Source organism: Colletes latitarsis, chromosome 1 (genome assembly GCF_051014445.1).
Source record: "Colletes latitarsis isolate SP2378_abdomen chromosome 1, iyColLati1, whole genome shotgun sequence".
Lineage (NCBI taxonomy): Eukaryota > Metazoa > Arthropoda > Insecta > Hymenoptera > Colletidae > Colletes > Colletes latitarsis.
The window spans coordinates 47,039,758-47,064,482 of NC_135134.1; the positions used below are offsets into that span (position 1 = coordinate 47,039,758).

Below are 24,725 nucleotides of genomic sequence, written 5' to 3' on the forward strand. Positions count from 1 at the left end.
CCTGCGAAAATCTAAAATCTTATCGATCGAAATTGGACCCATAAGTTGAGAACCACTGGCGCAGAATGTAAGGGGAATTTCCCTTTGTAAATAGTTACTAACAGTGCTCAAAGATAGCATCGCTGGCACGTCCAATGTTACCCCTGAAGAGAATATAATAAGTGCCAATTCAAACGTTGGTTCATTGTTTCTTGTCTTCTGTCTGTGCCATTTGTTTATTGCAGTATGCGAGTTACATTTCGAGTTGGATCCCGTAATCAATTTCCCAGGTTGTATTAAAATCTTGTAACACATTCTACTTGAACACAAAAGAAACATATTTTTGGTTTTCTATACAAACAAGATTAGCAATTTTATGTACATCTATTTAAATCAGTATATGTTGCTTTTAATATCATGTTATCAAGGAAAAGCAATTAAAATGAAATAATTTCAACTGAAAATCTTGAAAGATATCTTTTCACATATTCTAATAAATTAGAATAACAAATATACACATATTATTATAACTACATATTGAATTTGTAATTTACAGAAAATAACCATAAATAAAATAAGCAGCAGTCGGAAAATTGCATGGTAAACAATGCTACAGCTCGATGGGATCATTCTCTGCCACCCCCGTCTCGTTTCACAGTTTCGATTCATTTCTTCTTTTACTCTGAAGAATTGTTTTCTTGTCAAGTGTACCACGATTTATATCCAATCTGTATAGAGCAACGTTCAAGGTAATCGACGGAATCCAATTAATGAAAAGATACAAATTGCTGCGTTGGCGGAATCCTTACGTGGCATTGGACAATTTTCGAAGTTCGATAATGAGGGAAATCAAAGAAACGCTAATCGAAAATAGATGTGCATTCGATAACAAAGAACTGTTTACGATACTAAACGTCTTTGCTACTCATTTGCAGAAGTACAGAGAAATAAATACGTAAAACATAAAAATATAAACGCATGAAGGCGAGATGCAGCTATAAAATGCTGTTGAAACCTAACCTAGCATGTTCTGCTGCAGGAACGCGCGAAATTTCACACTCTTTTGTTTCGCATTTTATGTATTGATGCATCGTTTTAAAATGCCGTGTCGTTATCCCAGTGGAAACATCTGTTGTAATCGGATTATGGATATATATAAAAAATAAAAGCAAATGGAGTAGCGTAGTATATTAACGTTACAGTTTACTGCAGTATTTTTAGGTATTATAGACAGGTAACAGGGGGAGATCATCGTAGCATAGTTGGAAGATCGTTAGTCTGCTAACCCGAAGGTCCTCGGTTCGAATCTCGTCGGAATTGAGTTTTCCCTCGCACGATCATTCTCGTCATTTTTCTTCGACTTTTCACGCAAGATTGATCTTGTTGCACGCATCTATAACCATTGCATGCAACTTAAACTAACTTGCAAGAGTAAAATGATTTGGGGTCAATGAGCCGTTCTTAAAAGATTACCATTTAGAATGGTCAAGCATAACCCAAACACTATTTTCCAACGCATTTATCCGCGTTATTTATCAAGTTCCATAAATCTCGTACAATAGAAAGTAGAACATGTAAAATGATCTTAAAAATTTGAACAACTGCATTGCTGAAAAATAATTGGAAGATGGGCTAGATAAGTGACTTTCTCGGTCACTAAGGCCATATGCAATACTTAAAAAGCTTCAGAATGCCGGACGAGTGAGATATTCAGTAAAAATATTACTGTATTAAATATACAGTATATCTCTGCCATTTGCCAAATTATGAACTCGTGTATTTGCGAATAGAAATACTGGTTGCCTGGTACAAAAAATTAGTAGTCATTCCATCCGACATTATTAATTATAGCTGAAAACTTTTTTCTTTATTTTAAGACCAATACCTTGCAATGTTACTATGACATAACCTCACCACACTGTCACATAACCTCAGTTTTGCATTAATTTACAAGCTCTTAATCTTACATTTCGAGTGTGCTAGTTTGAGAGTGCATTTAGACAATTGAACGAACTTCTGTATTATTTTATTTAGAGTACATGCAATTAACAACATAGAGAAACTCATTCGCTTCGTGTCGATTGTAATTTGCAATGCAAATCTTTAGCCTCCGTTTAGATTTAATCTTTTGTTAATTGCTTGAAAAGAGCAAACTCCCACAACCGAAACGTCGCATTTATTACAATTTTACCAAATGTTGTTGTTATATTATAGTAAGGGGTTTCATGTAAAACTCCCTCTGTCGGAACAAGTCAAATTTTAATATTCAAAGCTAGCTTTGTATCAAAGAGCGACTCTCTACTGCCTTTAAGCCGGTTACTTTTTTAAAAAACGATCTTACAACTACTTTTAATTGGACTTTCAAAACAAACAAAATAGCAACTGGAGAATTTTCTGAGAACTTTGCAGCGTATGCAGATTCGAAAAATAGGGTAGTTAGACAACGACGCTATATGAATAAAGACTAAAACATCCATCGTTGCCTAGCAGTACCATTTTTTCAAATTTGTTGCGTTTTATCGCTTGATAATTGTTTAATCGCTTCATACTTGGCAGCCAATGTAAATGCGTTCTGTCAAATAAAACTAAAAAATTTCCCTTTTCTTTTTTCATAATTAATTTATTTATAGCAAACGATACTGTAAAAATTAAAAATACGTTTAAAATGTTCCGACGGTACTGGTAATCAAAGGACGAACGCCGCCTTACTGACTGCAGACATTCTTTAAATCGGTACACAATCGGGTTAATTTCGCTTACGTCCAATGAATAAATAAATATTTGATTTACCAGAAACTAAACCATCGATAGTTTCGAACGGCGCGAGCCCAACGGCGACGTATTAAATGCATATGTAATAACGTGCATAATACTCGATAAATGGCGTTAAACGTGGCTGCGCAAATGGAACTATACAGGACAATAAAGGATCCGTTATAGGCAGTCAACTTTACGGTCATCTGCGTATCGCAGCTTTATTGCAGACGCCGGAAAAGTCTGTCTACTTGTGTCCGTGACACATATTCGCACGCGAGCGGCCATTTTACCATCCGTACTTTTGAACCAGTTTTCAAATACACTTTCTAGAGCGTGGATGATATTTAATCATTTTCCTATACCCGTTGCGCGAACGGCGTATAAAGTGCCATCGACTGAGTGTACAGAATGTTGAAAACAATCGATAATTTCTTGTACGTTGAACAAACGTACCTCGCGATCCCTGACTTGTTCCATTGAAACCGTCATACACGTCGTGCATATGTTTCCCTGTTTGTTTTCGTTCGAATGCGATACCCATTCTATCGTTTTTTTCTTTTTTTCAAACAGTGACCGAATTGCATTAATCTGTAAATCAATTTTGCGTACAGGGTGTTTCAGAAAAAATGGACGTTGAGTTTTAGGGCTCGTAGTTTTGACTCGATAATTATTTTAATTGGAGGTTAGGTCGGAACATAATTTTGACCGAATTGCATCAATCTGTAAATCAATTTTGCGTACAGGGTGTTTCAGAAAAAATGTATGTTGAGTTTTAGGGCTCGTAGTTTTGACTCGATAATTATTTTAATTGGAGGTTAGGTCGAAACATAATTGATAATTTCATAAAATCCGAATCCGAAATACAATAGTTTAAGTCTATATATTTTGATAAAAACCATAGATCAATTATTTTTTTAAATGTTGTTGTCATTATTTAGAATTTTTCTAATCTTCGATGCAGGATTTGGCGTGTTTGCGCGATTTGTTCCCATTCCAGTGCAAATTTTAGCTCCTCGATGTAAAGAAATGCGTAGCCTTTATCACTGACCGCATTCTTGTAGTGTTTGCCTCCCCACGAATGCATATTTTTAGCAGAACTAATTTGTCGTAGTACGCTTCACGAATATACCGATATCCGGCCGATCGCCATAGATTCCATCTGCCTTATCGTTTATAGTCTAAACAAGTATTAGTTTTAAGATACGTTTATTAAATCTTTGTTACTCGTTTAACCCTAGAACTCTAGGAATCTATACATTTTATCAGATTTGAATTGGATGAATTTCTAATAATGTTACTTTTTGACTTGCTCAATAAATTCGAATTCAAAACTATTTGAGACTTGATAAACTTCTATTGAGTCGGTGCTCTAGATCTCATTTCCTTTCGATAAAATAGACGTGGTATATTGTATATTGTCAGCTTGTTTTTCTTCCTCTTCAGGACCGAACAAATATCGAGGGAAATAGAAATCGCAGTAAGCAATGTCCTTTCGGAAGTGTGTTCCGACGTTTCGTCAACATTACAGCTATTGTTAAAAGCTGAAAAGATCTGTTTCGAAGGGTGCCAAGAGATGTAGAAGTAACGTATCTCGCTTTCTTCTGTCTATTATGCTTCATTATGCCTAGTAGTTGTGTGCTAGGAACGAGTCTGACGATAAATTCAACACTGGCCGATAAATTACACTCTTTGTAATATTTACTTAACGGTGTGCATTACGAAATGGGCATTGTTAATGTTTAGGCGATATATATGAAAGAATCTCCAAGGAAATTCATCTTAATCGTATGAAAATAGAAGATTTAACCTTTGACGTAACCTCAAAAAGATTATTCATGCTTAAAGTTATGAAAGTCGTAAATATTATCTTTTAGCAATTTATATTGACTTTGACTTTGATTAATGTACTGATACGAATGCATGTTCTAATTTTAAAAAAGAAGAAGAAGTGTTAATGATTGTAGCTGCTAAATCCGATAGCAATTTGAATAAATTAAAAACTATAATAGTCATGTTTCGAAGGAAAGTTACACAATAACGCATCGAAGCTTTCATTACTATTTTGCTTGTCATCGGAGACGTATCTCCAATAAATCATTCGTCGACAAATCTTTGTATATTGGACGAATTGCCTCTTGTACCCTATCATTAAGAGGAGGTTCGTGAGAGAGCTCGTGAAGCTTTCCATCGACCTCCACGCGACGCCACTTACACCATCTATCCTTTCCGGTAGGACAATAGGACCAACTTTTCGTCTCTGTTCAGCTTCATTCAAAGTATCGTAACTCCCTCAGCTTTACGAATTCCTCGATAGAATTTTACAAACATACTTTAAAAACTATACAACAAAAAAATACATATGATTTCCGAAACATCTAACATAACGATTCGCAAATTATTTTGGAAGAAACACTCCCGTTAAAAGAGAAAATTGTACGCCCTAAATAAATGGTAATTAAACTTCAACGGTTGTTAAACTTTGATAGCTAAGACAATCTTATCAGCTGATTCTGATATCGAGCAAGCAGCTCAGTTGGCCATTGGAAAGAGGATGTACAATTAAATAATCCTCGGATGACAGACTCCCGGAGTCCATTTTGACCCTAACCTCAATTTCATTACGGCGCGTTCCAGTACAAGGATTCTGACCAAATTTTTCCATTGTCGTATTTGTAAATTCTTTATTTCTCGATGTCGTTAATCTTACAAGCTCTCTCAGCATTTACATTATTATTAAAAACCAGAACTTCGCTACACCGCGTAGTCTAGGGACGAGTACCGGCTTTACTGGTTCACGCGGGCACGCGAGGGTTAGGAGTTAAGGGATAGAGGCGGTTAGAAAATAGGAACGGAAAAGACGAGCACAGGGAATCACGTAGAAGGCGCACCGGTCGTGCCAAACGTCGTGTCCTCGACCAATCGTTAATTCCTCCATCGCGAAGCTTGTAACGCAATGCTGTTGTGTGACGATCGAAGGTGAAGGACTGCGACGAGGCCGACAAAGTCTCGGCACCGTGCACGACGAAATCGGACGCCGAGGGCAGCCGAAAAGGATCAACGACCGCGGCGTCGGTGTGCAACGACGAGGAAAATGGCAGCAGCGCGCGGAAGAAAAAGAAAAAACGCCGGAAAACGCGTAACAAGCAGCAGCTGCAGCTGCATCATCTATCGCAGGGATCGCCGGACGGCAATCAGCACTCGCACACGGTGGTGAACCTGCCCTCGTCGTCGGACGAGGTCGAGGCGGTCGGCGAATGCTCGAAACGAGATTCGTCGAGCAGTTTGGGCGGTGCCAGTCGCCACAACACCCTACGGGAATCTTTGCTCACGGTGCTGGGTAAACTGGTGATCTGGAAAGGCACCAGATACCGCTCGGCCACTGCTGCGTCCTCTTCGTCGTCGGCGCCGCCGAATTCACCACCCGCTACCGAGTGTATCGGCCGTAGCACATCCTTTTTTTCCAGCGGTGAGTCTCTCGTCCGCAATTCCCTTTCGTCGACGGTACAGATATCCACGTCTGCGAGACTAAAATCTCGTCTGTTCTTTCCAATCACAAAAACGTGTGATCCACAGTTTGTAGGGTAAACATGCTAGTACCATTCTTCCACGTGAAGCGTCCCCATTCCTGTTGCAGTCCTCTGACTCACAGGTATTGGTCAAAAACGGTGACAGCCAATCAGTGGGCTGCAACAAGAGTGGAGATGTAAACACACTGTGCTTTTCTTCTCATGGAAGGACGATAATCGGCTATTTAAGCCGTAATGGAAATTATTTTCTAAATTTGGTAGTTCGTTTAATAATAAAAGGCCGACTACTGGCACATTTACCCTACCATCCAAAACGAGGGGTAGTTTCATGAATTCTTTACAGGAAATGTATGCGTTCAGTCGAAATGACCTATTTATTATCTATTAACGCGTTGACTGCCACGCGCGTTTACGTGGTTTGTCCATGACGCCAACATGAATTTTGGCTACAGCCAAGTCGACTGTCGACGTGTTAAGCGTTTCTTGAATGCTTGAAAATAATTTTTGTTAAACGTCTGTCTCTTTATAACGAAGAAGATTGACTTTACAGTAATGATTCGTAAATCGAACGTTTCTAACTGTCCCAAGTGGGGAGATCCCCCTTGGAGTCGGTGAAGCGTGAAAGGCGACGTTTAAAAAACGATACGAGCCAAGGTGCCCCGGCGACAATTTGTATACAAAAGACAACGCTTTTTTCTCATTTGTTCTCCTTTGCTCGCTGTCCTTTTCGTCGAGACTATGGCCCTGGGCAAAAGATAAAGGCGACTCCGAGGCTCAACGATATCGTCACGTATAAATAGCTGCTGGTGTCGAATTTCGCCATTTCGACTGAACGCACACAGCTCCTGCGAAAGAATCATGAATGTACCGTTGGTTTGGGTACACCCTGTTCTTTAGTACGCGTCCAAAATCACGATCCAGTATGCATATTCCCCTAAAGCATGTTCCTGAGTTCGTCTCATAAACCCTTGCTTACAGAAGACCCTTTAGAAGGTATTAACAGACTATTTTGCAGGGCATATTTACTTCATATCGTTTAAATGTCGCGTTCGTTGTCGAAAGATTCATACCAAGCACGTGTTGTCCTCACTGTTCGGACGAATGCGCGGCTCAACAATGCTTGTTTGAATTTAAGTAAATCGGGAGTTGGCGTTACAATTATGTAGAGCTCTCGAAGGAGAATAGGTTAGAAAGTAATACAGTAATGCGCGGTTAACTTTCTCTCTAATTTACACGTACATCGAAAGAAATTTTGTTATAACAAGTTCGACCGTATATCGAACAAATACAATAGACATTTATTTATCATTTGTAATGAATTCACGTAATTTAAGCGAAAGTATCCATTTCGAAAAGTTGCGTTTCGCGAATCCTCGAAGAAACCGATCGCAATAATGGCGAAATATTGAAATTAGCTTCGGAAAGAACGCAGCTTACGTAAGAAGAGCTTTAATGCACGGTTTCGGTTGCGAGAAACAGGAGTACGAAAGCTACAAAGATATTGTATCCTATTATGCTCCGAGTAGCCGCTTGTTATTCGTGCAAAAGGAACACATAATTGCGTAGGAAATTTGCGTCAACGTTGTGATCAGATAATGTCCGCGGTAACGGCGCAAGGTTGCAAGCATTCGCGGATTTTAACATCCATTTAGATGAAACTGTTACGATAATGTACGAATGCCGGAGAAAAACTGGCGCATCAGTCCACTCGGACGCGTCTACATAATTTTGTGATCCATTTTGTTCGTAAAATGCAACCTCCGTTACATAACTCGGTTGACCACATTTGCGCAAATGAGTTCGCTTTACTTGTTTCGACTCGGCATTATTTATCAGATTTCAACCGCGCGGATACACGCGACACAAACTTTTTTTTCCCCTGCAACGCTGCCGTTTCAAGTGAACTTACAAATGTAAGTAACATATATGGAATTTGGCTTCGGTTCTTTTTACCAATATATTCAAAATAATTTATAATTCAGAAAGCGTCGAAAATAAAAGCGTACTTTTATTTCACATATTTTCTCTATTAAAGAGTAAAGAACACGACTGTATTCGATTGTCATTTATTACCATTCCATGACAGTGGACATGCACTGTTATTTAGTTTTACTGCTAGTTCAGTTTGCAGAGAAATTGTGTAACCGCTTCTTTTACGCATAATAATTGATACTTCCGGTATCCTTTGTGGGGCGCATTCTAGTCGCATTGCAATGGAAAATTACTGAATTATTGTACACGTAAACTTAGCATTCGTTGAGATAAAAAAAAAAGCAAAATAGAAATAATTATGACGTGAGAAAAAAAAATGTGATTCGAGTATCCTACGCAGTGAGAATCATTGATCGCGTTCCATTTTCATATAAAAATGCATATTGTTTTTTAATCTCGTTGTTATCGCAACGCACTACATCGACTTTTTTTTCTTTTTTCAGAAACGGAGAGGAGAATTCGCGCCAATAATCGCGAGTTCAACTCACAGTTTAATTATGCGGTAAGATTAAAGTACATTTCCATAGTTCCTGTTTTTCTACGCGTTGGTTAAGGCCTGAGAAATGGTCTTGACGATGGGTGATACATTTTTTTTCTTCCTTTTTTAGAACAACTACATCAAGACGTCCAAGTATTCGGTTCTGACGTTCCTACCATTAAATTTATTCGAGCAATTTCAGCGGCTCGCTAACTTTTACTTCCTATGCCTGCTGGTGCTTCAGATGATCCCCGCTATCTCCTCCTTGACCCCCATCACTACAGCCATACCCCTTATAGGGGTGCTCATGCTCACTGCCATCAAAGATGCTTACGACGATTTTGTAAGTATAGAAAAATTGCACGTTTCCATGCACAGGGTGCCCCCGTGATTCGTGGGTACAATCGAAGCCGTAAATCCTCGATCGAGCGGAAAATGGCGAGCAAAATGTGTCTACAGGAAGCTACGTTGCCGATGAAAAAAAGATCGCCCCTCGAAGATTCGTCGGTTACGAGCAGACGAAAATTTCGTATAAACAAATCTCGGTATAAATCGGACCTTACTCCGCTCGTTATTTTTGGACCAACAGCAAAGAAATAGTTCCTCCTGAAAATAATCAAAGTCTCCGGAAAAAATCGCGCAAGCGTTCGAACGTGCGAACATTAAGAAACATTAACGTTTGAAACTATAAAAATTATATAAAATTATTCAGGAAAAATTACTTTATAAAAGAAGCTTTCGAACGTTAATGATATTTTCTCCATGTATGAAGCAGCTCTTCGAGGCATAGCGAGTTTAAAAATGCACCTTTTAATATCTTGGCATTACGAACGGCCAAAATTGTATTCGAATAATATATAACGTTCCTAACAAAACGTTTCATCCTATAATTGAAATTTTGATTTTCAATCAACGAGTAACGTCGTAAACAATTGCATTTATCTTTTAGTCCTTCGAAATTTGTGTTTAGATATAAGTTTTGCACTAGTATGTATCGTGGGATATTTTTTCAACCTGCAATGAAAAATTAAAATAACTAGAAGTACAGTGGTTTGTGTTATCGCGTATTCGGTTTGTTTAGTTAGGAAATTCCCCGACAAATGCTCGATTAGTCGAGGGGGATAAGTATTGTTTCACGCTTCTCGATGCTAGTACGTAGTTTATCTAGAATGTTTTGTTCTGGCTGAAAAGAAATGCTAACAAGAACAGGAAAATTAAGGAATGGTTTAATTCGTTGAATAAACATTAGCAAAGTAAAAATAACTACTTCGTTCAAAATGAAGCTCTTCAGCCTCTCTAATCTCGTCCCCCTTAACTTATGCTTGCAGTCTACATTCTTTACCACAAATATTTCTTTTACTGTTATAATTTCTGTTATAATTACAAATATATTATGAAAATTTGTACTTCGATACTTCCATTTATGTTTATGATTTTTTTTTATAAACGAGGAGTCATACTGCTTTGAATTGTACCGCGAATTACGAGGCAACCTGTATAATAAACAAATGTTCATAAAACATATTAACTTTTGTTTCGTTTAAATTAATCGTGAGCGTATAAAAATGATTTCCAGCAACGGCACAGCAGCGACTCGCAAGTTAACAATCGGAAATCGCAAACTTTGCGAGGTACTAGTCTTCGGGAGGAGAAATGGTCGCAAGTTCAAGTAGGCGATGTAATCAGAATGGAGAACGATCAGTTCGTTGCTGCCGACGTTCTTCTATTATCTACTAGTGAGCCAAACGGTCTTTGTTACATTGAAACTGCAGAATTAGATGGGTTAGTATCTTTTTATGAAGCCTCTGTTTCTTCTTAATTGTCACAGACTTTCGAAACAATCGAATCCAACAATTCAGTAATGAATTGAAGTTGGACGGAGAAACAGATAGTAAAATAGCAATGCGATTGCGATTGTTTCAGGGAGACGAATTTGAAGTGTCGGCAGTGTTTAGCCGAAACTGCTGAGATGATGGACAACCACGAATTGATTGGTCAATTTGATGGGGAGATTGTTTGTGAAACTCCTAATAATTTGTTAAATAAATTTGATGGTACCCTTACGTGGAAAGGGCGAAAGTAAGTACACGCACTTTTGTTTAAATACACAGTAATTTGGGTAAACGTGTCCAAGCCAGAAATAGGGAACGCGTCGTTCTTTTTCTTGTTCAGTTCAAGGATAAAAATCATTGCTTCATATTTAAGTACATACCTCTTTAGAATTTTTATCCTATGAAATGCATATAATAAGCCTTCTAGATTTTAATATGTTTGTTTCGTTGACGTTACAGATATGCATTGGACAACGACAAAATTATATTACGAGGTTGCGTGCTGAGGAACACGCAATGGTGCTATGGTGTGGTCATCTTTGCAGGCAAGGATACCAAATTGATGCAAAACTCAGGGAAGACCAAATTTAAGAGGACCTCTATAGATAGGCTGCTGAATTTTCTCATCATCGGGATAGTGTGCTTTTTACTTTCTATGTGTTTGTTCTGCATGATCGGATGTGGTATTTGGGAGAGCCTCGTGGGCCGTTATTTCCAAGTGTATCTACCCTGGGACTCGTTGGTGCCTAGCGAGCCCATGGGCGGTGCCACAGTGATCGCTCTACTTGTGTTCTTTTCTTATGCTATTGTATTGAACACAGTGGTGCCAATCAGTTTATATGTGAGTGTGGAAGTTATCAGATTCGTTCAGTCGTTTTTGATTAATTGGGACGAGGAGATGTACCACGCACCTACGAATACACACGCTAAAGCAAGGACTACCACGTTAAACGAAGAGTTGGGGCAAATAGAATATATATTTTCCGATAAAACCGGAACACTAACGCAGAATATTATGACTTTTAACAAGTGTTCTGTAGCGGGAAAATGTTACGGGGACGTTATCGACGAAGTTACCGGGGAAGTCGTCGATCTAAGTGAGGTGAGTCTGTTTGTCACTCTATCTGTAACCAGACTCGATGCTGATGATTGGGTACGTTATCACTAAACCGTTTGCCGTACAATGAAATTTATTGTTTTTTTTTTATAGCTTTTAATGTTTTGTAAGCATACATATTTTATGTTTAAGCCAAATTTTCAGTTATTGCAACGGAATTTATTATTATTATAACGTTCACTGCATCGATAACATTTTAATTTTCTCGATCGTGTTCAATTAATTAATTGATTATTAAAAAGACGGAGTAGTGACTATAAGGAAAAATGTATCTCCGACATATTAATTAATTTATTGATTCGTTCCATGCTTCTGAAAGTAGTCTGATCCAGGAAATCTTGTCTTATAATTATTATTCCGTTAATTTTCGATTTATCATTAAAGCAATAACGATTTCCGATGGCGCATTAATTCAGTCGAATAATGAACTATCAGCGATCCAGCATATTAAACAAAACATCTCTGTAAGAAATGTTCTCTTAAATACATATTTTTTTAAATTTATTTTTAAGTCACAGATATTTCTGTTAAATAGAATTAAATCGTCGACGTGTTAGAATTCGGTGCATCAAGTTCATTCATTTTATATTTGTCATCAAAAAAGAATTTTATAGTTTCAATGGCGAATCGTTTCCTTCGTCTCGTGTTAATAATATAACATCGAAGTAAAAGAACGCTACTATCGTTTCGTAATTTCTTTTTTGATAACAAAATGGAAATAATTGAATCATTTCACAGTTTGGCCATATTTTGCATAAGTTTTCATGTACATCACTTAGCATGTGTGTGCTGCATGTAGACGGACAAAGCTGCTCAAACACCTACGATGCGATGGAAAAATGGACAAGAATTTGTTCAAGTTTATGCACCAAAAAGTGGTCCAAACGTACGTCTACTGGAACATGTGGATAGGATAACCAGTATAATTCCAGAACCAGGCATCTATGGCAGTCCGATGATTCTACATAAACTTTCAGTACGCATGTTAATAATTAACACACATCTTCTACGAACGAAGAGAATTTTGTGCAGTATTCTGCTCTCATCTGTACTCCTTGTACCTCTATGCTTTGCTATCATAAATGAGTAGACTTTACGTACTATACATATAGATACGATAATCGTCGCTTTAGGGTCCGCTACATTGAATTTTGACGCTTATATGGAAAGGTGATTTCTAGGAATTCAACCAAGAGACAGAATGAGTATGCAGACTCGATCATCAAATGTCTTAATCTATGTCTATTCTTTTTACTAAGCTGGGAGGAAAAAGAAAGACTTATCGTCCTTCCACGAGAAGAGGGCACAGCGTGTTTACATCCCCACTCTTGCTGCAGCCCGCTGATTGGCTACTGTTTTTGACCAATACCTTGTGAGTCAGCGGACTGCAACAGGAGTGGGGGTATAAATACGATGTGCCTTCTTCTCGTGGAAGGACGATACGATCCGTCGGAACCACGTTCGTCCGACTGTTTCTTGCATTTCACGATACTTTAGTTACATTGTATCAAGTTTCATTCCCAAGAATTGGTGGAGATAGCGATCGACACCAAAGCGGAGAAAAATACAGACGCTAAAGCGGGGACTGCTGTATCATCTACTTTGCAAAGTTCACTGAATGTTTTTTTTGTAAACCACGCACCGATACGTACTTTTGTCTTGCAACCTTATTTCCACGCTCTTCCCTACGTTGAATGCATGTTGCATAGGCGTTTCACTCTTGCCTGCGAATAGGTTCCAAGCATTATTGAACCGCTTAGTTCTTAAAAATTAATTTTCACGATGCTTCAAGGAATTATAAAATTTATAACATCTCATGTGCCTGCTGACTTACAACAAATCTATTTACGCGGAGGCAAGGTACTTACTTTGGGTTCTAGTACTTCCGTTCCGACATACTGTCTCTTGTCGTATTAACGTTATTACGATGGCAATTGAGAATTAATTTTTATGCAACTGGTCGACGTATGGTTACAGACAGTGCCACCGTTGGATTTCTCGTTCAACAAGGATTACGAACCGGAATTCAAGTTCTACGATACCGCGCTGCTCGAAGCCGTGAAGCGGAACAATGAAGATGTTCATAGTTTCTTTCGATTATTGGCGCTTTGTCATACCGTTATGCCGGAAGAAAAAAATGGCAAACTAGAATATCAGGCACAGTCGCCGGACGAGGCTGCTCTTGTGTCTGCCGCTAGAAACTTTGGTTTCGTGTTTAAAGAAAGATCTCCGAATAGTATAACGATCGAAGTTATGGGTAAACGCGAGATATACGAGTTGCTTTGCATCCTGGATTTTAATAACGTTAGGAAAAGAATGTCTGTAATCTTGAGGAAGGACGGACAGCTCAGGCTATACTGCAAAGGAGCGGATAATGTCATATACGAACGATTAAAAAAAGGCAGCGAAGACATGATGGCGACGACGCTGGACCATCTTAACAAATTCGCTGGTGAGGGCTTAAGAACATTGTGCCTTTCGGTGAGAGATCTGGACGAGCAGTTTTTCAATGATTGGAAACAACGTCATCAAGAGGCTGCCTTGAGTCAGGAAAATAGAGACGACAAATTGGATGCAATTTACGAAGAAATAGAAAAGGATATGACCTTGTTGGGCGCTACCGCCATTGAAGATAAATTGCAGGATGGCGTACCTCAAACGATCGCTAATTTAGCTCTTGCTGGTATCAAGATTTGGGTATTAACTGGTGATAAACAAGGTAACAGTATACGTCAACGCTTTGAATATACAGGGTGTTCGGCCACCATTGGGAAAAATTTTAATGGAGCATTCTAGAGGCCAAAATAAGACGAAAATCAAGAATACCAATTTGTTGATGAAGGCTTCGTTAAACAGTTATTAACGTTTAAAGTTCAGCCAGTTCTGAATTTTTTTCTCCAAAATGCGCAAGATTTTGGGGGTATGTCTATTCACCAAAAATTATTGTAATTGACCCCTGCAACCGAAAATAATTTTTCCAAAACGATTTGAAATTTTGTTTTTCCGTCGAAAAATTGCACACATTCTCGAATTTTTTTCTAGAAAGTGGGTAGGATTTCGGGGGTATGTGTAATGACTAAAAATGATTGTAATTGACCCCCGCAACCAAAAATATTTTTTCCAGAACGATTTGAAACTTTTGAATTTAAGTGTTAATAACTATTTAACGAAGCCTCCATCAACAACTTGGTATTCTTGATTTTCGTCTTATTTTGGGCTCTAGAATTCCCCATTAAAATTTTTCCCAGGGGTGGCCGAACACCCTGTACATACAGTATAAATTGTTACTTAGACATAGCATGATATCATGGTGTACAACGAAATTATATACTGTTTTATCACTAAACAGAAACGGCTATCAATATTGGTTACTCTTGCCAATTGTTGACGGACGACCTTACAGATGTATTTATAGTGGATTCTACTACTTACGACGGTGTTGAAAATCAGTTATCGCGGTACTTGGAAACTATCAAAACAACCTCCAGTCATCAAAATCGGCCAACTCTCTCCGTTGTCACATTCAGGTGGGACAAGGAAAGGTCAGGCACATGAAAGAGACGGAGTACAGTCATTAACCTTTTCCATACCTATTTCTGACTAATTAACGCATTTATTTAAAAAGTTTTCACTTTCGTATTGAATGTGGCATCATGTTCTGTGTAACGCTTTTTTCGTCTGGTTATGCCTATGGATTTATAAATATTTAAGATTCAGTTCTACGTTTTCGAACATCACGTTCAGACAATGAACCTCAAAATTTAAAATATTCATCATATATATGGCGTTATATAAGTCGTGTTGCTGAACATAAACTATGCGTTCTTGATAATGCTCCGATAATAAAATATCGAGTAATTTAAATACAGTTTGGCATGCACTTCACGAGACCATAAAAAGGTATCGATAAATTATATTATACTAGTACCTTATTTTGATCCAATTTGTTATGCATATTATAACATCGATCTTTCTCAAATTTAAATCGAATCAAGTTTCATCGAAATATTCAAATATACGGCCAAAGCTTATATTTGCATGTACATTTTTGAATATTTATACATATGGAAATGTTAAAATTTTATCAAATATTCTCGATTCTTTTACACTTGAGAGAATGTTAAAACCATTTGTCTCATGCTTGTCGATTATTCTGTTTTTAATGTAGACATTTAAGTAAAGTAGATTAGGTACTAGTCTTTTTCTTGAATATTAAAATTTTTCTTTTTGTTTTGTATCTCTTCAATACCCTATGATTTTATATTAACACAAATAGCCCAAACGAATAATGATAATTACCATGTGCTTGATACTCACTCCTTCTCTTTCTGTATGCTTAAAATTAATCTTAGTAATAATAATTAATAACACAACGAGAATGGTGCTTATGTCACGTTATTATACCAGTAGACCATAATACAGTGCACTGTGTGTATTGTTTATAATTAATGCGCATCATTTTTGTATACGAGAACAAAATAATACAATTTAAAGTTTCCCTTTTTATTATGCAAGTAAAATTAAATATTATACCTTATCGCTCGTTATATCGAAACGAGGTTTTGTATATTAAACGTCTTTTGTAAATTTGATAGAAACGAAACCTGATTCTAAGAAATTGGAAGCGTTAGGAATGTGTAATTCGTATTGTCATCTTAACGAAAATTCTTTTCATTAAAACTTTTGTATCTTTTATATGCAGCAGCGATACTGAATACAATCCTAGCAGAGATGAACAAGACGAACACGAAATGGAACAAGCGACAGGATTCGCAGTAGTTATTAACGGGCATTCCTTAGTTCATGCATTGCATCCCCAACTCGAACAACTTTTTCTCGACGTATCAAGCCAATGTAAGTTATTCGCGATACGTTTCGCTTGTTTTCGTCATGAATAACGATCTGACGTTACGCGTTGTAATTTTTCAGGTAAAGCTGTGATATGTTGTCGCGTGACACCCTTACAAAAAGCAATGGTTGTCGAGTTAATAAAAAAAAATAAAAACGCAGTCACTTTGGCGATCGGCGATGGAGCCAACGACGTCTCGATGATAAAAACAGCTCATATTGGCGTTGGTATCAGTGGCCAAGAAGGATTGCAAGCTGTATTGGCATCCGATTACTCGATAGGGCAGTTTAGGTTTTTGGAAAGATTGCTGCTCGTTCATGGTAGATGGTCTTATTATAGAATGAGCAAGTTTCTTAGATATTTTTTTTACAAGAATTTTGCGTTTACACTATGCCACATCTGGTTTGCCTTTTTCTGTGGATTCAGCGCACAGGTACGGCTCTTCCTATTATCGATAACTTTGTTCCACTGACACCATACTGTAGCAAATGTTACGAAAGTGATGAGTTTAAGGCGAATGTGATTTACAATATTCCTTTGTAGAGCAGCTAGTTCCAAAGTTGAGTGTTGGAGGAATATGATCGTATTTATAATTCTGATTTCTCAACATTCCGCTCAAACTTTCGTTTAACGAAACATCGTTTCGCGCGGACTTACGAATCAATGTTTTCTTACAGACTGTATTCGATCCTATGTACATTTCTGTCTACAATCTCTTTTATACGTCGTTGCCCGTAATGGCAGTTGGTATCTTCGATCAAGATGTTAATGATAAAAATAGTTTATTGTATCCAAAACTCTACGCACCCGGATTACAAAATTTATTGTTTAACAAGAAGGAATTTTGCTGGAGTGCCATACATGGTTTTTTTGCTAGTTGCGTATTATTTTTAGTTCCGTACGGTAAGCCAAATTAATTTACCTATACCGTGTAACTCTATCGCGTATCGAGATCAACCTTTTAAATAATTAACAAAATTGTATCTTTAGGGACGTATAAGGATGGAGTATCACCAAAGGGCTATGTACTTTCTGATCATATGCTACTGGGAAGTGTCGTAGCCACTATATTAGTCATAGTTGTGACTGTTCAAATAGCCCTCGATACGTCGTATTGGACGATTGTTAATCATATCATGGTTTGGGGCTCGCTCATTTGGTATTTTATTTTAGACTATTTCTATAACTTCGTCATAGGCGGTAGTTACGTTGGCAGTCTTACTATGGTACGTTTCTTTTCTACATTGATACGTTGATATTTACACTCCGGGGCAAAAAGATAGCACATCTTACATTTTCTATAGTTTTGTATCAAAAACTGGTTGAAATACACATTTTATTAAAAACAAATTAGAATTATGGAAATCTTAATTTGTGCTACCCTTTTGTCCCGGAGTGCATTGCGTGTAACGCTAACGCAGATATATTTAATTCCAGGCTATGTCCGAAGCAACGTTTTGGTTTACGGCAGTCATTTCGTGTATCATATTGGTAATACCTGTACTGTCGTGGAGATTCTTCTTCATAGATGTTAGGCCAACTTTGTCTGATAGAGTTAGGCTTAAGCAGAGGTTGGCGCAACTACGTTCCCGCCAAAGTCAAGACATACTTCGTACACCGTCTACGAGACGGACGCGACGATCTCTTCGTTCTGGATACGCTTTTGCGCATCAAGAAGGTTTTGGCAGGCTCATTACGTCCGGGAAGATTATGCGTAAATTACCAAACGGTGCAGATTTCAAGTTTGCCATGCCGTTTACGAACAATACCAGCAAACAAGTTAGTGTTGCTACCACGTCACCAAAGGACAATGCATCAAAAAATTCGCACACACTGGATACTATTAACCTATAATCTGGACATTATATTGTAAGTCTTTCCACCATCTATTGAATTTCGGATGAATGGTTTGCTAAGCTATATAGCAGCATTATACAACAGAATTACTAAAATTTTTGCAATCGAATTTTTACGTTAAATACCCGAACAGATTTTCTAAATACGATTAGGCGTCGAGTTTCGTTTTTTTTTTTTTTTTTTGTGCAATCTTTTACCATCGTACGCGACACGCAGAAAGCTTCGTGTACATGCATCGCAGTAGATAAAAAAAAAACTGTTTGCCAGCTTTATTAGATTCAACTCTTTTTGTATTGATGCTTACAAAAATTTAAGTAATCGAATTTCATAAGACAATAAAGTATTAATGGTTTGCGTAAGAAATTCTACACACCTAGTAACTACTGAAGAGTATTGTTTCTTCTTTTTTTTTTTTCACCAAAAATTATTGTTAGTTAATAATCATTTTAATAAGATGCATTTTCTACAAGATCGATCATTGCTCTAGACTCTTACTGAGATACTAAATCGTATTTCATTTACCTTAAAAATCTACGATTCCGTTAACTTTTGAATTTACATAAATTTTACGAGTTTGCTCAAAGGCAAAACTTAAAATCTAACTCTCCTTAGATAGATTGTTTATTTCATCGTGTATAAAAAAGAATGTATCAAATAAATTATTCTAATTTACTGCGTTACGTTCATACTGTGTTACAAGAGTCTAGAATGACAAACGATCTCGGATATAAAAAATTTATCGAGCTCTTAATAATGATCTCTGACGAACTCTCGAATAGTGCACATGAATAAACATGCACAGGTTGATTTATGATGATACATTTTTACTTCGTACATGCAAAGAAACCAGAAAACAAATATGTTTGAAATTTGGAAGGTTAGTAAAACGTAAAAACTCAGCTGTTTATTTCCTGTTTATAATTAATTAGTTTGGCCAATGATTGCAATCGATCAATTTTTGTTACTTGTATTATTGCGTATAAAAGTGTTAGTTTAATAAGGTCTATAGTAATGGTGGACTAATATATTGCTTTTTACGCTATATTTGGGATATTTAAAGATATATGTAGAGATCTAAATCAAAGGAACGCAGGTTGAAATAATGCTTTAAATTCTTCGATCTTCGATTGATTTTCTAACGTATTCGCTATGTCCAGCCGGATGTTGAAACTAGCTTTATTTAGACTTATAGTCTTTTCTTTATAAGCCAGTTGTTTTACTCTTTAAGTGAACACATATTCTTTATTTAAAAAATTGGCATCAAAATATTACGCAATAATGAGATAAAATATAATTTGTATGATCATGACACTCCCTGTGTACATACATATGTGTAGAGGTGTCAAAAGATCGTATAATATCCCTACTTGTATTATATACAGTCCTAATATAAACATGGTTACTGTAAAAACATGTTTACATGATATACTATATATAAATACATAAATAAGGATTATAGTTATGATGATAATTGCCTTTATAAAGTATGAATACAAGAAACAATTAAAATTACTGTATCATAGCATTGACTGTAAATATTTTAAAGAGATATATATTATATACATATATGTACACGCATATATATGTATATATATATATATTATATTAAATGTTAAGTATACATTTTTTAAAAGAAAGTAATATATAGGTAGATCAATTTAAAAAGATACGAAAATAGTAGCTATATTATATTATACTACTGCGGATAATGTTTGCCTTGGACTGACTACTGAATATATATATATATATATATATTATATAATATATATATATATAATATGATAAAATAAAAAAACAGTAGCAACAATGAAAAATGTATTTCTACTTTTAATATTACAATGAATTCTAGGGAGATATAGTCTGTATTGGGAAAGTGTGTTCCACAAAGGACTTTTTTTATTTAAACAGAGACATAGGAATTTATTGCTTTCAAACATTGTGCCTAATCAAGAAGCTACACAGAGTGTTTCACATTGCAATGATTCGTTTATGTTTATGCAATATGGCGTATGTTATATCTGCAGTTGTATTTCCTTCTTTATTGATCATACGTTGATCCTTTGCAGTCGTTGGACATCGTGTGAGAACACAAGGGAGTTTTCTCTGTTAAGTCGATGGGGTACATACGGGCGGGGGGCAAGCATACGACATCATTGCTTTTTATCAGTCAGAGACATCGAATATCATGTCTGCGGGCATTGCAGCTTATATTTATTGTTTATAGAAATTGTACGCATCGCAGGAATTTAATAATACACCCGTCGATTTTCAGAGAAAAGTCCGTATGTCCACGCACGGTACCCGCCAACTGCATATGTCTGTCTCGAACTCTTTGTTATTGCTCTTACGTCAATTTAGTTCTTTGTTTCTTTCGAATAGAAATGTTTATGTGTAAACTCCGTTTATATCATAATATGTACCGATCCAAAGTCATGAATGCAGAGAAAAAAATTCAAACAAATAGACTTCTGCGTTTTTATCTTCTCCTTATTCAACGCAGAAATGTCGAAAAGATAGAAAAGTGTTTTTTTATAATCTCAATGAATTCGCGTCTATCCTTACCGAAATATTGGTTTTCTTTCATTTATTTTTTCCAGAATGAAATTTATGTGTTTCTAGAGTGAGATTTGTCGATCAAGAATCGAGGTATTAACTGAATTTTGTATAATAAAAGTTGGACTTTCAATAATGATATGAATGGACTGAAGAATAATTTTACAAATATTTATAAAACAAAATTGTGAAATCATCTTCAATATTGGAAGCAAACTGTATCGTGCTAAAAGTATCCATGTTCGAGAAATTGTGAACATATTCTTCTCTACACTCAAAAAAAAAAAAAAAAGATTCTAGTTACCTAGAAAGTGCACCGTCTATATTTTTCGTCTAAACTGATTTATATATACATTTATTTTGTAACACTTCTTGCTAAGTAGTATTTGGAGATGTGATATTATTATTACGGACAGCTATATCATAATGTATGTATTACTTATTTTAAATCCCTAAATGGATATAATTTCATTTTCATTTGCAAATAACATCCTTGTCCTAGAATCGGGATGCCATGATTTTTAAATAATATGAAGTGACATTACCTACAATGTTACATTTATATTGAAAGAAATTCAAATAGTATGTATTAAAGTACAGCTTCTACGAACTACTTACGTTACTATAAATTATTTTTAATTTTATAATTTGAGACATTAGAGAATTTATTAGTCTGCAAAACGAAATGTACTGATATTGTTTAAAGATCTTGGTAAATATTGACTTAATGTAAAAAATAAGAAATTAAGAAATATAAGCATTATAAGGTAGTCATAACATGTTGTTGGTTGCATAAGTTGTTACATATGTTACTTTAAATACTGAATCAAATGTCTAGAAACAAAATGCGAGAGCAAATTGTCTGCTGCATGTGCTCTATAGACTGCGCATCAATTACTGCTTAAAAATATTTGCTTAGGACATAGTATAACTTAAAGGACAAAAAACTGTTGTACTCGTAAACACGTACAATTGTTAAATCTTCATTGCATTTCATGTCCAGTGAATAACCCTTTAAAGCAATTTCAAGTACGTTTCCTTCATGGGATGCTAATATAAGACAATAATATCAACAATTAAAAAGTATAAAAGTGTAATTGATAATATCTACGTCTTGATTTGATATTTCCCATTTAAAATACATTCTACTAATTGTGTTTAAATTTGATTTCTTTAACATTTATATGTATATGTATACATATATAGAGCGAAAAATTTTGTTTTTTTTATGATACTATGTCCTATGTACTATTTCTAATATATCCTACTTTTATGTATTGAACGATGCATCCTATCTAAAATCTGAGCCCTACAGGATTAAGGAAAGTTTTACAAGCATGTTAAACATGTAGGGCCATGCAGAAGGGCAAAATAAAAACGCTAATGTTATCGAATACAATGTTCCTTACAAAGTGCACGCAGGATAGGGAGGTAGTGTGTACAAACACAAAAATCATTAAATCTATTAATTATTATGTTACATTTAAAGCGGTGGTGACTTTAAATGGATTACGTTATCGAGCAATGTATTAATCGATCAATTGACATTATTTCTTTGCAATTTCTACAGTTGTCACGCTCAAATATATTCAGTTATGTATTAACACATTGTCACAAAACGATAGAAAGAAGTTTTCATTTGTACTTTCAATGAAACACGTCGATACGAAAGAACGATTTACTTTTTTGTAAATCGTGCTAAACAATGTTTTCTGGTTTTATACTACACTCTGTGTAATATCAATTTTGTAAATCTAAATATTGCTTTAAGTATATATCGTGTACAGTAAAATCTACTTCTTAAGTGTATTATTTTTTATGTGTAAATAACTCGCACGAAAAAACAGATTAATGTTGTAAAAAAAAAAAAAAAAAAAAAAAAAAACATAGTAAAATATTAGTACCTTATATGCCATTGAAAAGTCGAATTCTGTAAAATTTGTTTTTTCTTTTGTAGAATTTCCTTTTAATCGGATTATAAAAATAGAAGTATATTTTTTCATTTAATCCCAAAATTTTTCTCACATTTTTTGCATTATCATTTCAATTGACAATTATAATGGTGACGACGGTTCTGCTGTCTCGTTTGAGCACGAAAAACATCGGTACATTCTTTTCAGAATAATGATTGTTGATCACGTATTAAAAAACAGTGTTACATAGTTATTACTTATAGTTCAATCTGAATAAGAGGGACCACAGTACAATATGGTAGAAATGAATTTATCATTTGTATATTCTAAGGTGCTTTAGGAGATTACTTACAGTTAAAAAGAAAATGATTTACTTTCAGGCATTTATACAGCTGTTTTAATTTTTTTCCAAGTAAAAAAAAATTCTGAATTGAGATTTTAACCTAATACGATATTGGGACTTGATTTTATGGTTTACGAATCGTGTAAATCGATCTATCGTACGTTTAACATAGTAATCTTCTAACATATCTTACCTTAAAATTGTCATGTTTTGTTCACATAGAGCCCCCAGCTTTGCATCTCTATGTCAAGATCTAACAAACAATACGGGAAAAAAAAAAGATATTAAATGTTGCTTCAGTATTTAAATGCACATGTCGTCTTAAGTTGTGCTTTTAGCGTAACTACATGTACAGTATAACAAATTTTGTTACTGTATTATGTGGTATATTTAAATATGAGATCTATTCTGTTCTTTTAACTTGCTCCAAGACGAAACAATATTTTCACGGAGTTCGGAGGTAGCAACTCATGTTGATATGTGCATTGATATTAAATTTATATAATTTGTATCTTTGCTAAATTGTATTACGTTTTTGTTACCCATCAGTATTGATTAGGTTTATGTATATGTGTAATAGTTACATGTATATTGAAGTCGTGCACGGATATTAGTAGAAACTAATTAAAAAGGTATGTACAAGTCAGTCATGAACTCGTATAGGTAACACCATTTTGCAAGTTCATCAGAGATGAGCGAAATCATCATCAAATTAAAAAGAGATTATAAAAGAATATACAGGGTGTATCGGTTCAGGTAGTATAACCGAGCATGTGTGGATTCCGTATGAATAAATAAATCGTAAATATAGAATAATTTTTTGTTTACCGTTTCGTTTTCCATAAAATGTTGGAAAATTTTCCATGTACACACATATATCACTTCCCATCAAACTGGGTTGTACTATGTCAGTATTCTGATGGCATTACGAATGATCGTAATTAATACTATATTGCAGAATTTTAATATATAATAAGGTGTTCGGCCACCCCTGAGAAAAATTGTAACGGGGGATTCTGGAGGCCAAAATAAGACGAAAATCAAGAATACCAATTTGTTGATGGAGGCTTCGTTCAAAAGTTATTAACGTTTAAAGTTCCGACCATACTGAATTTTTTTCTCGAAAATGCACAAGATTTCGGGGTTATGTCTATTCACCCAAAATGATTGTAATCGACCCCCGCAACCGAAAATAATTTTTCCAGAATGATTTGAAATTTTTTTTTTTCGTCGAAAAATTTAGGCGCCTAATTAGATTTTCGGTAAGGAATTTTTTTCTCGAAAATGCGTAGGAATTCGGAGGTATGTGTAATGACCAAAAATGATCGTAATCGACCCCCGTAACCGGAAAAAATTTTTCCTGAACGATTTGAAATTTTTTAATTTTGTCGAAAAATTTCACACCTTCTCGAATTTTTTTATCGAAAGTGGGTAGGATTTCGAGGGTATGTCTAATGACCAAAAATTATTGTAATTGACCCCCACAACCGAAAATAATTTTTTCAGAACGATTTGAAATTTTTGAATT

General features: G+C 35.7%; 1 protein-coding gene across 8 annotated transcripts in view; it reads left to right on the forward strand.

The window, feature by feature from the left end:
- The window catches only part of Atp8b (ATPase phospholipid transporting 8B), a 106,583-nt gene extending 83,850 nt beyond the window's left edge, over positions 1-22,733 (forward strand). For 3 of the 8 annotated variants that reach the window (XM_076762367.1, XM_076762400.1, XM_076762358.1), the window contains 14 exons: positions 5,713-6,202; positions 8,699-8,757; positions 8,864-9,076; positions 10,310-10,515; positions 10,657-10,812; positions 11,025-11,667; positions 12,482-12,658; positions 13,660-14,401; positions 15,032-15,224; positions 16,385-16,536; positions 16,612-16,964; positions 17,209-17,434; positions 17,522-17,757; positions 17,969-22,733. In XM_076762367.1, coding sequence (XP_076618482.1) covers positions 5,713-6,202; positions 8,699-8,757; positions 8,864-9,076; positions 10,310-10,515; positions 10,657-10,812; positions 11,025-11,667; positions 12,482-12,658; positions 13,660-14,401; positions 15,032-15,224; positions 16,385-16,536; positions 16,612-16,964; positions 17,209-17,434; positions 17,522-17,757; positions 17,969-18,385 — 4,263 coding nt within the window. In that variant the 3' untranslated portion in view covers positions 18,386-22,733. The remainder of the gene's footprint in view (positions 1-5,712; positions 6,203-8,698; positions 8,758-8,863; positions 9,077-10,309; positions 10,516-10,656; positions 10,813-11,024; positions 11,668-12,481; positions 12,659-13,659; positions 14,402-15,031; positions 15,225-16,384; positions 16,537-16,611; positions 16,965-17,208; positions 17,435-17,521; positions 17,758-17,968) is intronic. The other 5 variants (XM_076762376.1, XM_076762392.1, XM_076762385.1 and 2 more) reach the window with 5 other exon arrangements.
- The last annotated feature ends 1,992 nt before the right edge of the window (positions 22,734-24,725 follow it).